General features: G+C 34.3%; 1 protein-coding gene across 4 annotated transcripts in view; it reads left to right on the forward strand.

Annotated features, from left to right (window-relative positions):
• The window catches only part of cap2 (cyclase associated actin cytoskeleton regulatory protein 2), a 36,702-nt gene that overhangs the window by 12,838 nt on the left and 5,581 nt on the right, over positions 1–18,283 (forward strand). For all 4 annotated transcript variants that reach the window (XM_051137071.1, XM_051137072.1, XM_051137070.1 and 1 more), the window contains 6 exons: positions 898–975; positions 11,392–11,535; positions 12,086–12,171; positions 12,450–12,555; positions 17,408–17,585; positions 17,667–17,833. In XM_051137071.1, the coding sequence (XP_050993028.1) occupies positions 898–975; positions 11,392–11,535; positions 12,086–12,171; positions 12,450–12,555; positions 17,408–17,585; positions 17,667–17,833 (759 nt within the window). The remainder of the gene's footprint in view (positions 1–897; positions 976–11,391; positions 11,536–12,085; positions 12,172–12,449; positions 12,556–17,407; positions 17,586–17,666; positions 17,834–18,283) is intronic.

Consider the following 18,283-nt stretch of genomic DNA (forward strand, 5'->3'; position numbering starts at 1 on the left):
CATATTAGAAAGATTTTCTTTCAAGTAGACAGACATTTTCACAATATTTCACAATATTACTGTTATTACTATATTTTCAATCCAATAAATGTAGCCTTGGTGAGTATAAGAGACTCAGAAACGTTAAAAAAATCTTTCCAGCCCAAAATCTTGAAAGGTAGTGTACGTAATACTACATATAATAATACTTTTTTTTATTTGTCCAATATTTGAATCTTAGAGGAACATCTTTAATTTAATTTATGCATTTGTATGTGCAAACAAAGAGAGGTCAATGGGATTTAAAAAACCTGATTGAAACATGACGTGTTTATATTTGTTAAACTAATACACTACATTTGTACAGTTATGGTTTCAGTTCAGTTAAGATTTAAAAAAAAAATTGCATACAACATCCCTTTCTCTTCTGCCACACACTGCTGCTCTGAAGCACAGTCTGATTGTCTTGATTTAACCTGGAGTCATGCAGAGGTGACCTTTTGAACCTGAAAGTGTGGGAATTACTGATGATAAATCCTGTGAAGTGTCTTTACCTCGAAAGGCAACATTCACCAATCTAAGTTCCTCATCAGTGCTGAAAGTGATGGGCTGGGAGAGGGTTTTATCTCCTATAGTCAGCTCCTTTTAAGGTAAAACAGACCTCTGGCTTTCCCCATGTTCTACAAAAGGAAGTCTTTTCCTAAATGTAGGATTTGCCTCAATTTGTGTGTATGTGTGTGTGCAGCAAAAGGGGTCAGTTCTATCCAATTTTTTGGTTTCACTTCATTTACAATAGGCGTTTCTCTAACTTTGGTACTTTATGTTCCCAAGGTTGATTTATATATATATATATATATATATATATGTGTGTGTATATATATGTGGCTGCTTGATTTTTTTTTTTTTTTTATCCAACAGGCAGAGATGGTGAGCAATGCCCTGCAGGTTCAGCGTGCTTTCCTCAAAATGGCCATGACACACCAGGAGCCAGCAAAGGTATAACCAAACCAATATATCTACGTATGATTTCATTTATATTTAAACTTACAAAATGTGAGATTTCACAGCTTTATGGTCATGACATAATCCAGTGGTCTCCAGGAGAGTCACTGTTTTGTAGAGTTTAGCTCTAATTCCGATTAAACACACCTCAACCAGCTAATCAAGGTCTTATACTAGAAACTTCCTGGCCGATGTGTTGAGGCAAGTTGGAGATAAACTATGCAGGTCACTGGCCCTCCAGGACACCCCTGAAGTAATCACTTGCTTTGAAGCACTGTTAGCATATCTCACACTAAAGGGTTTGTCATATTTTAAGCACCATAATAACAATGTTTAGCTTGACTGAAAGTGCCTACTGGGAGAGTCACTTCAGCAAATGACCCATATGACTCTTGTCTGTACAGTCTCAACAGATGTCTACCTGCAATTTAAAGTCGCAGTGAAACTGAAGACTGATCAGATCTTTTCTTCTGTATTGTGACAGAGGTTCAAGTGAAACGTGAGTCACAATACAGATAGAAAGTGGGGTGCTGGACTTGCTTTAATCAGTTGGTTGTTGATTAGATGGAGGCAGATTGGTTCAAGCCTAAAGAATGCTTCGTTTTGACATCGTACAACATATGTCACTAGACAGAAGTCTGTCATTTCACTGAAAGAATGAGTTATGGCATTTTGATTAAGAAATTACAAAAAATTTAGAAAATAGGGTGCATTTTCATTTCATGTTGATTGTAAAGATCACCAAAAATATGATTTCTGTCATTATTTACTCCAGATTTAAAATGATGTTATTTTGCTTCTGAGGAAGATGAAAATAGGTCTTTTTTTCGAAGTAGATATTTTCCAAACAGTTAGAATATTGACCTAAACCCCAGTTTTTTTCACACCTTTGTGTGCTCCAGAGGACTTGAAATAGAAGTCTTGTGTTTACCACTTCACTGGTCTTTAATATTTGGCTTTTAAAAAATAACAGTTTGTAAATTTGGAATGACATGAGCTGAGTACATAATGTTTAATTCTCATTTTGGGTGAACTGTCCATTTAAATTAATAATTCACCCAAAAATAATTTCCTGAACATTTACTCACTCTCAGGCCATCCAAAATGTAGATGAGTTTGTTACTTAATCGGAACAGATTTGGAGAAATGTAGCATTACATCACTTGTTCACCATTGGATCCTCTGGAGTGAATGGGTGCCGTCGGAATAAGAGTCCAAAGAGCTGATAAAAACATCACAATAATCCACAAGTAATCGACACACCTCAAGTCCATCAGTGAAGCAAAAAGCTAAGTGTATAAATAAATGAATAAATATAAATGTTTTAACATTAAAATGTCATTTCTGGCTTCAATACAAAATAGTCCATATTGCATAAAAACGCTTTGTCCAGTGCAACAGTCCATCCCCGCTTGTCCTCTATCATCAATATCCACTGACATATTTGTTTTGGAGTGTTTTTGCTTGTAAACTGTGCTTGATCTGTGCATATTTTCTTCTGATTCAGATGAGACAACTTTTTCACTGGAGAAAGCAATATTATGATAGGGGACTCTTATTTTAGCCAGAAGCAATGTTTAAAGTGTTTTAAAGGAGAAGTCCACTTTCAAAACAAATATTCACATATAATGTGCTCACCACCTTGTCATCCAAGATGTTCATGTCTTTCTTTCTTCAGTCGTAAAGAAATTATGTTTTTTGAGGAAAACATTTCTGCATTTTTCTCCATATAATGGACTGATATGGTGCCCCGAGTTTGAACTTTCAAAAAGTAGTTTAAATGTGACTTCAAACGATCCCAAATGCGGTTGTAAACGATCCCAGCTGAGGAAGAAGGGTCTTATCTAGCGAAACGATTGGTTATTTTCATAAAAAAAAAATGTAAACAATTTAAATACTTTTTAATGCCAAACACTCGTCTTGTCTTGCTCTCCATGAACTCTGTGTATTCTGGCTCAAGACAGTTAGGGTATGTTGAAAAACTCCAATCGAATTTTCTCGCTCAACTTCAAAAATCATTTCGAAATCATCCGTGAGTCACAATACAGATAGAAAGTGGGGTGCTGGACTTGCTTTAATCAGTTGGTTGTTGATTAGATGGAGGCAGATTGGTTCAAGCCTAAAGAATGCTTCGTTTTGACATAAACAGATTAAATGACTGAAGAAGTACAAAATACTTCACTAGACAGAAGTCTGTCATTTCACTGAAAGAATGAGTTATGGCATTTTGATTAAGAAATTACAAAAAATGTAGAAAATAGGGTGCATCTTCATTTCATGTTGATTGTAAAGATCACCAAAAATATGATTTCTGTCATTATTTACTCCAGATTTAAAATGATGTTATTTTGCTTCTGAGGAAGATGCAAATAGGTCTTTTTTTCGAAGTGGATATTTTCCTACTGCAAAGTGAACATGCAAAGAAGATCAAACACTCTTAACAAAAATGGTAAAACAACGATATAGGATGATTTCGAAGTTGAGGGAGAACATGAGATGGGAGTTCTTCGACATACCTGTCATGAACTGTCATGAACAAAAACAGTCCAAGCAGAGTAAGACAAGTCGAGCGTTTGGCATTAAAAAAAAGTATATATATTGTATTCTTTTTATTAAAATAACCAGTTGTTTCGCTAGATAAGACCGTTCTTTCTCGGCTGGGATCATTTACAACCGCATTTGGGATCGTTTGAAGCCGCATTTAAACTGCATTTTGGAAGTTCAAAATCGGGGCACCATAGCAGTCCATTATATGGAGACAAATGCTGAAATGTTTTCCTCAAAAAACATAATTTCTTTACGACTGAAGAAAGAAAGACATGAACATCTTGGATGACAAGGGGGTGAGTAAATTATTTGTAAATTGTTGTTCTGGAAGTGGACTTTTTTTTGTTTATTACAAACCAGCAGCTTTTTGCTGCCTGAGGTTAAAGTGATGTTTTTATCAGCTGGTTAGACTTTCATTCTGACGGCACCCATTCACTGCAGAGGATCCATTGGTGAGCATTTAAAGTAATGCAAAATTATTCAAATTAGATGAAGAAACAAACTCATTTACATCTTAGATGACCTGAAAGTGAGTAAATTTACATCAAATGTTCATTTCTGGGTGAACTATTCCTTTAAGGCTGATATAAACTGTTCTGCTGTATTGCCGACCTCTTACTCTCCTCCATACTATTCTGAGCGATGTGGTCAGCCATGCGACTATGGTTTCTGTTCACATAGGGATTACCTCTCCCGTTTTAAAAAATGCCAATGCGACACATTCCCAATGCATTCACACAGTAGCCAGGGGGAAGTGCAGGGGGCCAGTGTGATGTCATGTCATCGGACTTTGGTTCACATTGCCCAAACAGGAAGAAGATCTCAGGCCACAGGCTATTGGATGAAAGTAGGATGGAGAATCAAACACTGGATAATAAACACACAAGTTGTAGGAAAAGTACTGTAGCAGGACTCTTGGCAATATTTAGGGCCAGTTTTACTAAACAGGGCAAATTAGCACTAAAGCACAATTCCAAAACAGCGCTGATGGGAGGGGAAATTTCTGCGGGTGATTTACTAACAATGCACAAATTAATCTCGTTTACAAATCTCATTTACAAATCGACCAATGCAATAGCGCAACACAAATTAGCATAGTCGTAAATAAAGAAAAAAGAAATAAAGAAGCCACAGTGTGTTGAAATGAACCGGAGGCCAAAAAATAAATGTTTGCTAGAAGTTTTGATAGAGCTGGTATTGCGTGACTCCTAGTTGAGGGTTCCAAGTCGTCTTTTGTTTCCTGAAGCAAATTAAAAATAACATGGCTTGGCAAACGACATGTTTGATTAATGTGTTCATCTGGCATTCCAAATAAATTAATACGTGTGGAAAAAATCCTCTCCCTTTTACCACACGCTCTCTGTTCTCTGCTGTGTCTCCTCCTAGCAACAATAATTACAGCCATTTCAAGTGCTGTTTAAGACATTTTTTTAGGCGTTAAGTAATGGCGCAAATGCCGGTAATTTGTCAAGCGCAAACATTAGTGAAAACAGGTTGCATGATTCATTTGAATACTCTCCTCCTATAAATTTTGTGTCTGAAAGTGAAATTCTTACAAATGCATATTCAATAAAGTCAGCCACAAAAATTATGTTTTTTCAGCGCTAATTCATCACTGCACGTCTTTAGTAAAATCTGACAGTACAATTTTAACACCAAAAGATGGTTTGTGCTGGCGCAAGCTGTTAGTAAAACTGGCCCTTGTATATTTTTCAGATTTTTTTTTTTTGATTTTAAAGGCATAGTTCACTCAAAAATCAAATTTACCTCATGATTTACTCACCCTCAAGCCATCCTAGGTGTATATGACTTTCTTCTTTCAGATGAATGCATTTGGAGTTATATTAATAAATGTCCTGACTCTTCCAAGCTTTATAATGGCAGTGAATGGCTGTAGAGATTTTTAAGCCCGAAAAAGTGCATCCATCCAGCATAAAAAGTACTCCACACAGCTCCAGTGGGTGAATAAAGGTCTAAAGCAAAGCAATTCATTTCTGTAAGAAATATATCCATATTTAAAACTTTATCAACCGTAATTTCTAGCTTCCGTGTTCACGAGAGAGTGACGTTCCAGCAGATAATGTGGGACGTAGGCTGAGGATAAGCTCCAGTGAAAACGTGAAAGTTCAGAGTAGATGGCACAACAAAACACTGGTCACGAATTAGAAGTACAAAACGAGGACTTGTAAAGAAAAATGTCAGAGGATTTCAATAAAGCTTCACGAGACTAGTATGTTCTCAGCAGAGCTTATGCTACGCCTACATCCTACGTCATCCGCTGGAACGCCACTCTTTCGTAAACGCACAAGTAACAGTTAGAAGAAACTGAAGATTATGGTTTATAACGTTTTAAATATAGATATTTTTCTCACCTAAATGCACTGATTTGCTTAAGGAGGCCTTTATTAGCCCCCTGGAGCTGTGTGGAGCACTTTTATGATGGATGGATGCACTTTATTGGACTTCAAAATCTCAACACCCATTCACTACCATTATAAAGCTTGGAAGAGCCAGGACATTTTTTAATATAACTGATTGTATTCGTCTGAAAGAAGAAAGTCATACACAACTAGGATGCCTTGAGGGTGAGTAAATACATCTCAAACTATAAATATCTCAAACTATCCCTGGTGATTCCCATTTAATTTGAACACAGATTTAATATTTACTGCAGTTAATGAGATTTATACAGCTGAGGGCCAAATCTCTGATCTGTATGTGACAGACTAATGGCCATTGGCAGAAAATCCCATGAGATAAGATGCTTGTCTTGCACTGTTTGCGCAACAGACATAAATGATACCTCAAATCATTTGATTTGTTGGGGAGAGTTGTGCTATTCCTTTTTTAAGCAGATCTAACAAAATCCCATAGACTTGCATTGAGAAATTTGAGCCATATGTAGGGATCAGAATAGCATTGAGATTTTGAATTGGCTACTTGTGATCCCACAAAATGCCCTTGCCACCACTCAGAACACTTAGTCTGAACACTTTTAACCTCCTATCAGTAACAATATTGCATTGTGGTGGTTATCTAATATTAAATAAAGCCAGATAGTGACAACTGCAATGGTCAAATGCAGTGGTGAGTGGAGGAGGGTATTTCTCCAAATGGATTCCCACAAATCTGAATGGAAAAACACTCAACCTGAATTAGATATGCTAAGAAAAGACTTGCGACTATCTCTGTAGTACTCTACTACGTGCGCACACACATCAGCTCAGCCTCACAATAATTCTTAAATGTTTTTTTTTCTGTTCATGCATATATTAATATATCCTACAAACATTCTCTCACTCACACACGCTATGTTTAGCCATTGTTCCTCTCCATCAGTAGTGTGAAGTGCGTATAGCTCCCTGGAGGGATGCTGGACAGTTGCCCTAAACCTCTGGCTTTTCTCTCTCTCTGTATATGTGTGTGCGGGACCGTGCTTGCATTCTGTGGCTTTTTATGGGCATGTTCTATATTTGAGCCGGTGTGTGTCTGTGGCCCGGATCACGTGATGGGCCTGTCGCTGGATGAGGAGTGTTTGTGTGGCCTGTAGACCGCAGCTGTTTCTCTCTAATTCCTCTTATAACAGAGTTGTTCACAGTCAAATTGCAATGCGCCATGACTGACCAAGATGTCTGTTTAGAGGATATTTATCCATATCTTAACGTCTGGTCATTTTAAGTAAATTATAACTTTGGGAGTTCATAGAGTAAATATGTGTTCAGTCATTTTTCCGGAATTTTATTTAATTATTTATTTATTTATTTATTTATTTTTATTTCTTTAAATTACAGTTATTTAATTTAAATAAATAAAAAATACTAATGTTATTTAAATGCATTTTAATTAATTAAAAAAGTAACATTTATTGTAGGAAACAGACTTTTCTTTCGGTTCAAGGGATATATATTCATATCTTAATTCCGGGTCATTTTGAGTAATTGAGTTATACAGCTGATATGCATCTAATTATATATCTAGAAAATTTAATTTAATTTAATTTATTACAAAATTACAAATATATCACTAAAATAAATTAAAATGTATTTATTTAAAATTATTTAACATTTTTTGTTATCCATTATTTTTGGTCATTTGAAACTAATATGTATGTATATACCAGTCAAAAGTTTTTGAACAGTAATATATTTTTTATTTTTTTCACCAAGCCTGCATTTATTTGATCCAAAATTTTGAAATATTCTTACTATTTAAAATAACTGTTTTATATTTGAATACATTTTAAAATGTAATTTATTCCTGTGATTAAAACTAAATTTCCAGCATCATTATTCCAGTATTCAGCGTCACCTGATCCTTCAGAAATCATTCAAAAATGCGAGAAATTTATATAGGTCTAAATCTAACAATAATCTAATATAAAGAGATTATAGATACAATACTTTTATTTAGGGAAGGTGCTTTAAATTGATCAAAAGTGATGGTAAAGACATTTATAATGTTACAGAAGATTTCTATTTCAGATAAATGCTGTTCTTCTGAACTTTCTATTCATCAAAGAAACCTGAAAAAATTCTACTCGGCTGTTTTCAACATAATAATAATAATAATAAATGTTTTTGAGCAGCAAATCAGAATTTTAGAATGATTTCTGAAGAAACATTTGACTGGAGTAATGATGCTAAAAATTCAGTTTTGAAATCACAGGAATAAATGACATTTTAAAATACATTCAAATAGAAAACTGTTATTTTAAATAGTAACAATATGTCAAAATTTTACTGTTTTTGCTGTAGTTTGAATCAAATAAATGCAGGCTTGGTGAGCAGAAGAGACTTCTTTAAAATAACATTACAAATCTCACTGTTCAAATACTTTTGACTGGTAGTGTGTGTGTGTCAAAAATAGGATAAGCTAAGTCCAAATTTTAAATGTGAAGCAATCCTATGCATTCTCACTTTCTTGTCATGTAATTCATAATCTGCCGAGAAAGCTCTTAGCTCTAGCTCCATTCATAGCTCAGAGATAGGTAGGCTATTTCTGTCCCTCTCCCCAGCTGAGCATGATGGGAAGGGAAGTTCAGAATGATGCTGGAAAGGTACTTGCACTTCGGACAGTGTCCTAACAAGGGCTGTAATGTCCGAGCATGGATGAAAGAGGCGCCTTTGTTCACCGAAATGAAAATCACGCGCATGTTGTTATGGGAGGAATTTATGTAAATACGCTTTTGCTCTCTCTCTTTCGCTCCCCCTCGCTCTTTATCACTTTGTGTCACACTCACACATACAAACTCAAGCCACAAAACAACCCTCCACAGTTTGACCTTGTTGACACCACAAACCAATGATGAGTCACATTCAGCCACCAAACATGTAAATATAGATGAATAAATATACAGTGTGCCAACATATACTGTCTAAATACACACCGTCTGTCTTGTTTGTTTATCTGTCGCTTATTGGATGAGGTTGAAGTCAGGTCAGCTGTGATTTCTAGTGATTTGCACATGAACAGAAGTTCAGCTTGAGCTGATGAGTCTGACTGCAAACAAGAAGTGGTATTTTTAGTCTGGAGAAGTCAGTCGTCCTCATTTTCCCACTGAGTTCTTCTGAAATGGACTGAAATGGTGGACATGGCAACTGTTCGAACACAAGCATAAATACAAAAACGTTCATTTAACAAAGGAAACAGTGTGTTCCCTCTCCCCCTTGTTCAGAGGTAAACTGTAAACATCAGTACAGGACAGGGCCTTACAAGGCGAGGGGGATCTCCCCATCACGGGCTGGAATGCTGAGTGGGAGGGAGGTGAAGCTCGCTGGATGTTTCATTGGAAAAAACGGTCCCACTATTAAAAGTCCGCTTGGGTGCCTCAGGCTCTGTGTTTTTCTGCTTGCTTAAAAGGCCCAATGAAATCAAAATTGGAGTTGCAGTGGAATAGCTTTTTCTCCATGTGTTTTAGTCTTAAAGGGATAGTTCACCCAAAAATGAAAATTCTGTCATTAATTGCTCATTGTCATGTCGTTCCAAACCTGGAAGACCATTGTTCGTCTTTGGAACACAAATAAAGATATTTTTGATGAAATCAGAGAGCTTTCTGACCTTGCATAGACAGCAACACAACTGACGCATTCAAGGCCCTGAAAGGTAGTAAGGACATCATTAAAATAGTCCATGTGACATCAGTGATTCAATCGTAATGTTATAAAGCTGCAAGAATACTTTTGTGCACAAAGAAAACAAAAATAACGACTTTATTCAACAATTTTTTCTTCTTTGTGTCAGTTTTCGCCACATGTTCGAGAGTACCACGACATGTGTGGTGTAGTTTCTTTGTGCACAAAAAGTCTTTGACACGGAAGAGAAGAAAGTGTTGAATAAAGTCATTATTTTTGTTTTCTATGTGCACAAAAAGTATTCTCATAGCTTCATAACATTAAGGATGAACCACTAAGGTCACATGGACTATTTTAACCCTAAAAACGGCAAAACCATAAAGAGACTCCATCTTATTGTGACTCAAATAATACAATTTTTTTTTTCAAAACTTGATTTATTAAATTAAACTTTTTAGAAGAGATTTCATAATCTACATAAGAACTTGTAATAATATAATCTACACTCGTCCCAGAATGCAACTGTGTAAGTCATGTATCAGGTATACCATTTAGGCTATACAGTTAAAGCAATATATATAGCAATATATACGTCATATGGGTCAAAATGATCGATTTTTCTTTTATGCCAAACATCATTAGGATATAAAGTAAAGTAAATTAAAGTAAAGTAAATTTCCCATGAAGATATTTTGTGAATTTCCTACCGTTAATTTATTAAAACGTCATTTTTGATTTGTAATATGCATTGCTAAGAACTTAATTTGGACAACTTTAAAGGCGATTTTCTCAGTATTTTGATTTTTTTTGCACCCTCAGATTCCAGATTTTCAAATAATTTTATCTCAGCCAAATATTATCCTATCCTAACAAACCATACATCAATGGAAACCTTATTTATTCAGCTTTCAGATGATGTGTAAATCTCAATTTTAAAAAATGTAACCTTATGACTGGTTTTGTGGTCCAAGGTCACATATATGTTTTTATATTTTGATTTATACCCCTAAAAGGGCGACGTATCCCCTGAGATACGAACATTTAGAGGCCGAAAAAAAATGCAAAAAAAAGTAGGTATTTAATTTTAAAAAATTCATTGTAAACCTAATAAGCTAATGCTGACAGCTTTTTAAACAGGTAAGTCCCCTTAAGCATGTGTAAATATGTGAACTAGATCAACTTTTATCAGAGGGCGAGTAGATTTCTGCCTGTGAGCCCTCAGATTTCATCAAAAATATCTTAATTTGTGTTTCAAAGATGAGCGAGACATGACATGAGCGTGATTAATTAATGACAGAATTTTTATTTTTGGGTGAACTATCCCTTTAAGATACACTGTATGCTAACAGTCTTTACTATTGACAACAAAATATACTTTTATGCAGAAATCTTTAATAGAAGAGAGTGATCACTCTACAGTGGTATGTAACACAAAAACTCCCTTTGTTCATTTTTGAAGGCTGGGCTCACAGATTTAATTGAATTATTAGACTAAATTGATTGAATTATAAAAGTAAGGGTTGAATATTTTATGAATGTAAGTTTTCTCACAATTGACGTTGTTTGTAATGAAATTACTAAATTACTGTATTTAAGTAGTTTATTAGAAGCTTCGAGGTAATAATCACTATTAGTATTGCTCATACATCTTTAAAACTCTTAATCACACGTTTTGTTTTTGTTTTGTTTTTTATGAATTTAGTCTGTTTTATGCATAACTCAGACTGTTTGATGTTCCATAAATGACTTTGAACTTTTGATTTAAGGCTTTCCCACTGTTATTCCCTATCAGACAGAGATGGCTGACCTCCTCAGACCCATCTCCGACCAGATCCAGGAGGTCCAGAATTTCCGGGAGAAGAACCGCGGCAGCAGCCTGTTCAACCACCTGTCTGCCGTGAGCGAGAGCATCCCTGCTCTGGGCTGGGTGGCTGTGGTGAGCACTTCTCTCTGTCTTACACTTCCTGCGGACAGTGTGGTACAGTCTAATCACTAACTTCCTTTATTTAGGTTATAACCAATCCAGAAAATGCGTGGTTCGGCTCATGCATTTCATGCATTTGCGTCGCTTAATGTGCGCTTAACTGCGCATTCAGAATCAATCACAGCTTGACGCTAGTGATGAAAGCCCACCAAATAAACTTCAAACAATATGACATGCATCCATTAGACATATTTTCTTTGATTGCGACAACCGGACGACCTCACACAAATGTGAATTTGTATTTATTTTTTTATTATGTAAACTCTTCTGATGTCTTCATGCTGTGGATGGCTGTATCTAATCTCTGCAATGGGAAATTTGGATTAAGAGAGATCTGGATTCTATCATTTTCTGCTTTAAACTACCGCTGATGTTTACAACAAAGGTTCAAAGGCTCAGTACTAGTGCTTTACTAGAAATTGATCTCTTTTTGTGTGCTTATTATTTATTTTTATGAGTACATAAGCTTGTTTTGACCCTTTGTTGTCTTGCTCTGTCACAGTGTCAGAAACCAGGGCCGTATGTGAAGGAGATGAACGACGCCGCGATGTTCTACACAAACAGAGTCCTGAAAGATTACAAAGACACGTTAGTGCATTGTTCTTATTTATTTGGTTCATATCAGGTCAGTTTATGTTCATGTGAAATGTCCCTTACAAGGTATTGTGATAATAGTCATAATGACATTTATCTGCTACTTCAAGGATCTTCAAGTAATACTACTGTACATTGTCAATTTCCCTCACAATTATGCTGTATACGAACATTTATGTTTTGATAGGAAAATATGATTTATTTGTTCACTTGAACAATGCCATTGAAAGTTTTTGTGTGTGTGTGTGTGTGTGTGTCTCTGCTGACCCCAGTGACCCCCGTCATGTCGAGTGGGTTCGTTCCTATCTGAGCATCTGGACTGAACTTCAGACCTACATAAAAGACCACCACACCACTGGACTTGTCTGGAGCAAGACTGTAAGTGAGACTTTCATTTGGAAAATGATTTTAGACTGACCTCAACATTTTTGTATTTAGAAAGTATGTGAATATTTTTTTTCAGATTGTACAGTTACTATAGTTGTTTCCATTTTTAGCCATACAGAAAGTAGTTGATTATAGTATTTATTTCAGATGATTAACAGCTAGATAACTACTACAGTTATGTTTATGCATGCCTGCCCTGGAAATTCATCTCTTATCCAGCTAGGGATGCATAATATATTGGTACCATACCACTTATTGCAATATTGGAGAGAATTTTTAATTGATCAGTATCAGTTGATATTGCATATTCAATTGTTCATGCTCATTTATAATTTTACATTTATATGACTTTTTCTGTTATCTATCAGTCCAAGTTAATCTTTAAAAACACTAATAATTTAATAACACTGTTAAATGTAATCATTAGCAAATTTCAAAAATAATATTCATTATTTATTTTGTACATTCTAAAGTTATGATGCCTAAATGTAAAACAACTGATTTGAGTTTAATTCATAGTTTATTTGGTAACACTTTACATAAAGCCTTTATGTATAATGCATTATAAAAGTATTTTTAATCCACCTTATAATGCATTGTATGGTCTCATAAATATATAATAATAATTATGATACTTATCTATTCATTGAACACACTTTTACAAAGTATAATGCATTAAAACCCATGACAATCAATTTTAGAATCTGCAAATATTATAATGCATTTTAACTTTGGTTATAATTATTTATGAAAAGATATAATACCTTGTAACATACATTATGAATAACTTTATAATGTTTCATACACAGATCTGGGTAGATCACTTACAAATTATAATCTGTTACTGATTTCAAATTACATGACAAAAAAAATGTGGTTAGTAATGTAACATTTTAGGTAATATAATCTGACTACTTTTAGATTACTTTTGACCTTGTTTATCGCATTGTTTTAAATAGGACAATCTTGTACCATATTGATATAAAAATATAAGAATTCATAAAATATATTCCATTCATTGTTATTTACAACATGAAGTGCATTGAACATTATATTGTGTCAAGGTTTCTCAGACTGTGGTTTGTGAATGAACTGCAGGAGGGTTTATGAGTTTAATGAAAAGCTAATAATTAATTGAATCATAAAATGTTCCAATAAGTAAATCAAAATAAAATCAATCCAAAAAAAAAAAAAAAAAAAAAAACACACACACACACACACACACTAAAAAATGAAATATTTTATTTGTTTAACCGCATGTTATGTGACCATTAACCAACGTCAGAGAACCATGAACATGCAAATGTGATAATTACCTAATTATTAAGATGTTTATTTTAAAATCTCAGGGGTAGTTCAAGTAAAAACATTTGGTGAAAGAGGATCAGATGAAAAAAAAAATTGTGAATTCATGAATTTGTGCATTTTAATGTGTTTGAAAGAGAAAGGCCTTCTAGAGACATACTACCAGTCAAAAGTTTTTAAACAGTAAGATTTGTAAGGTTTTTTTTTTTTTTAAAGGAAGTCTCTGCTCACCAAGTCTGCATTCAAAGAACCAAAGTACAGCAAACAGTAAAATTTTGAAATATTTTTACTATTTTAAATAATTGTATAATTTAATTTAATATAACTGTAAAATGTATTTCTGTGATTTCAAAGCTGAATGTTTAGCATCATTACTCTAGTCACATGATCCTTCAGAAATCATTTTAATATTCTGGTTTGCTGCTCAAAAAACATTTATTATTATTATTATTATTATGTTTAATATTTTTCAAAAAAAATTATACTGACTCCAAGCTTTTGAATGGCATAGTGTATAATGTTACAAAAGCTTTTTATTTCTGATAAATGCTGATCTTTCAATTCATCAAAGAATCCTTTTAACTGTTTTAAAAATTGATGATAATAATTATAATAAATGTTTCTTGAACAGCAAATCAGCTTATTAGAATGATTTCTAAAGAATCATGTGACACTGAAGACTGGAGTAATGATGCTGAAAATGTATCTTTGATCACAGGAATGAATTACATTTAAAATATATTTAAATAGAAAGTAGTTATTTTAAATAGTCAAAATATTAGAGTGTTTTTTTTACTGTTTTTGCTTCGATAAAAAAAATGCAGGCTTAGTAAGCAGAAGATACTTCTTCAAAAAACATTACAAATTTTACTATTCAAAAACATTGACTGGTAGTGTATATAAATAGGGCTTAGTAAGGAACATTTCAAACATGAAAAAGAATCAGAAAATTACAGAGAATCATTAAATTATTAATAATTTATTGCTGTTGTGTAAATTATATGTAATCATGTAATTCCTTAAAAAGTAACTGTAGTCTGATTACGAGTACTTAATTTTTTTAAATCTGATTACATAATCCAGATTACATGTAATCAGTCACTACCCAGCTCTGATCATACATACAGGCTTTAAGTGTTATCGTTTAATCGCTAATTTAATAGATGTACACTACTGATCAAAAGTTTGGAAAAAGAAATTAAAAACACTTATTTTAACATGTAATCATATTTCACATTATAACAGTTTTAACTGTAATTTTGATCAAATATATGCAGCCTTGTTGACTTCTTTCAGAAACATTTAAAAAAATCAGATAAAATGTGTCAAAGAGTTTTACAGAAAAACAAAACAGCTTCATACAACTTCTATGCTTTTGAAAGGATACACAGTTATCCCCTTAAGTAGTTCTGGGACTTTTTGAGATGTTAAATCTTGTCTGTCACGGGGTGAAATAGCATGTGTGTGTCAACCAGAAACCTGAGAGCCTTCAGTGACTGTGTGTCAGCTGTCCCTCCTGCCGTGAGGGCTCTGAGTGTATGTGGAGGACTGTATGGTGGGGACAGGTGGTCATCTGGGTCTTTTTGCATGGGGGGTTTACCATAGAAATGCCCCCAACAAAAGCCTAGTGTGTCTCTGGCTTACACACCTGCTCTCGCACACACTCCTCGTAATTCAACCTCGCTTCTCATGTATTCCACATTATACCTTTCCCTTTGACTTCATTTACTTCTATACATCCTCAAGCATCAGACACAATCAAACTCCTATGAATTTTTTCTCTACTCCTATGAATGCTTCTCAACTTCCTCTAACAGTTTAAGTACCTTTGCTTTATCACCTCTTCACGAGGCAATGACCTTTAGGGTCAGAGGTTGGCTTGCCCAACTGTTTAACCCATGCTGAACATCAGCACAAGCTTTGGGATTAGAAGTGTGTGTGTTTGTACAAGACAGGAAAAGATGAGTGTGCAACAGTTGTTTAAGCCAGTTTAAGTGTTGAAGTGGGAACCGTGTGCAACTGTCAATGGCAGCTGTGCTGACAATATAAAACAGGCGTAAGTGTGCCGTCAGGGTCACACAATAGCCAACTGTGCCACACTGATCTGTTCTTTTACTTTAAATGTTGTTAAATAAGATTATCCCAGTTGTGCCAGAAACACATGGACTTATATGAACTGATTTCTGAAATAATGATCAGATTATTAGAGAAAATCATCATGTAAAGCACTCATTGAGTATAATATTTATTGTAGAATTTTGTTGAAGAAGTGTTAGAAATTTATAATGTGTTGATAGAGGTGAACACACATACTCATTCTTTATTATTACTGTTTTCCACTTTTTTTAAATGTTTAATCATTTGTACTAATTTAATTTCTAATTTAATCTATACAGTATTGATTAAAAAAATTGGGGGAAAAAATAAGTTTTTTGTTGAAAAATGTTATTTGAACATGTTTTAAATGTTTAAGAATTTGTACTGTGTGTATATATATATATAAAGACAGTATCAGTCAATTTTTCAATTTTTCATGCTAATTTCCCCTATAATTTTATGACCTTTATAGATGACCTTTTCTGTCATCTAACACTCCAGGTTAATCTTTAAAAACACTAATATTTTAATAACACTGTTAAATGCAATCTTTAGCCAATTTCAAAATGTAATATTTATTATTTTATATTTTACATTATAAAGTTGTGATGCCTAAATGTAAAATAACTGATCTGAGTTTATTAATAGTTCATTATGATTTAATCAATGTACACTATTGTTTAAAAGTAAGAAATTTAAAAGTAAGACTTTTAAAATATAAATAAATAAATACATTTTAACTGTAGTAAATTAAAATATATCTATTTTTTCATTTATATTATTCATTTATTTTTATGTAGTCATCAAACAGTAAAAGCAGTAATATTGTCCAGTAATAATAAAAGAAATGTAAAAACAATGTTAAAAAAAGGGTCACTCTAAAATTAATATTAAGAAAAATATTGTGAAATATTGATTGAATAAAGTGTGGCTATATTACTGTATAAAATCCATTTTTGTAACCCATTTAAATTAATCGAGTAATTCAAGTAAAAAAAATAAAAATAATAATTATATAATAAAATATAATATATATATATATATATATATGTAATTATCATGTTTCAGTAGGTAACATTCGGGTTTTTCTTTTAATAACATCAGAAATATGAAATATAGTTTTGACAAAATGTCAAATGTCACCTTTTTGGAACGTCATACCCTCCGTTCAGGTCAACACTACAGACATAATTGATTGCCTCACACGCCCCCTACTGGAGCAAGACGCCCACTGCAGTGACTTCATCAACCTGGGGGTTAAAATTACATTTAACTTTAGTAATCATTTTACAATAATAAAAAAAAGTGTTATTTGAGGCTGTGACTGTACATATATACTATGAATTCGGTGACATGAATATTGTGTTTTTAGTTTTTCCCATTCTGGAATGAGCATATACATTTTTAGCTTCTCCTGGACTAACTCTGATGTTCTCCACAGGGTCCTGTGGCCCCTCCCTCACTGTCCAGTGCTCCTTCTGACGGTCCTTGCCCTCCTCCTCCTCCACCACCAGGTCCTCCTCCGATGTTCATGGATGACGGCCCCAAACCTGAGGACACAGGAGCCCAACACTCAGCTCTGTTTGCACAGCTCAACCAGGGAGAGGCCATCACTAAAGGTGGACAGAAGAACACCATCAAACTACAAAATACTATACCGGCATCAAAACTGACATCAGGTGATGTGTTCTGCCTTTCAGGTTTAAAGCATGTGTCTGACGAGCAGAAGACCCATAAGAACCCTAACTTGCGCTCTCAGGGAGGGAGGACACATCAGGGATCTCCAGCCAAAAGTCAGAACCCCAGCTGTGCACCTGCCAAAAAACATTCCCCCGTGCTGGAGCTAGAAGGAAAGAAGTGGAGAGTGGTAGGTGTCCATGATGCATGAACTGGCATGTGTCTAAATGTGTCTGAATGTGTCCAGCATTAAATCATACTACTTGTAATAATTCTGCTACAATTTCCATATTGCACAGCTCTCAGCAATACTAGATTCACATTGGTCAATTGTGTCATTCTGTTCATTCTTCTTATTAAAATATAATACCTTTGTGATAATAATAATAATAAAATAATAAATATAGCTGCAAGCAGCAATTACGGGGCCAAGCAAATTAAAGAGCTGTCTCCAACGGTTCTCCAACCTTGTTCCTGGAGAGCTACCTTCTTGCAAACATAAGTTCCTACTCTGTTTCAGTTAAGTAATTAAGTAGCCCTGAATAGCTTGATTAGCTTGTTCAGGTGTATGTGATTAGGGTTGAGGCTGAGGGTTGAAGACACCTGTTGAAGACATTTGTTGATACAGCATTTTGCTACA

Source organism: Labeo rohita, chromosome 19 (genome assembly GCF_022985175.1).
Source record: "Labeo rohita strain BAU-BD-2019 chromosome 19, IGBB_LRoh.1.0, whole genome shotgun sequence".
Lineage (NCBI taxonomy): Eukaryota > Metazoa > Chordata > Actinopteri > Cypriniformes > Cyprinidae > Labeo > Labeo rohita.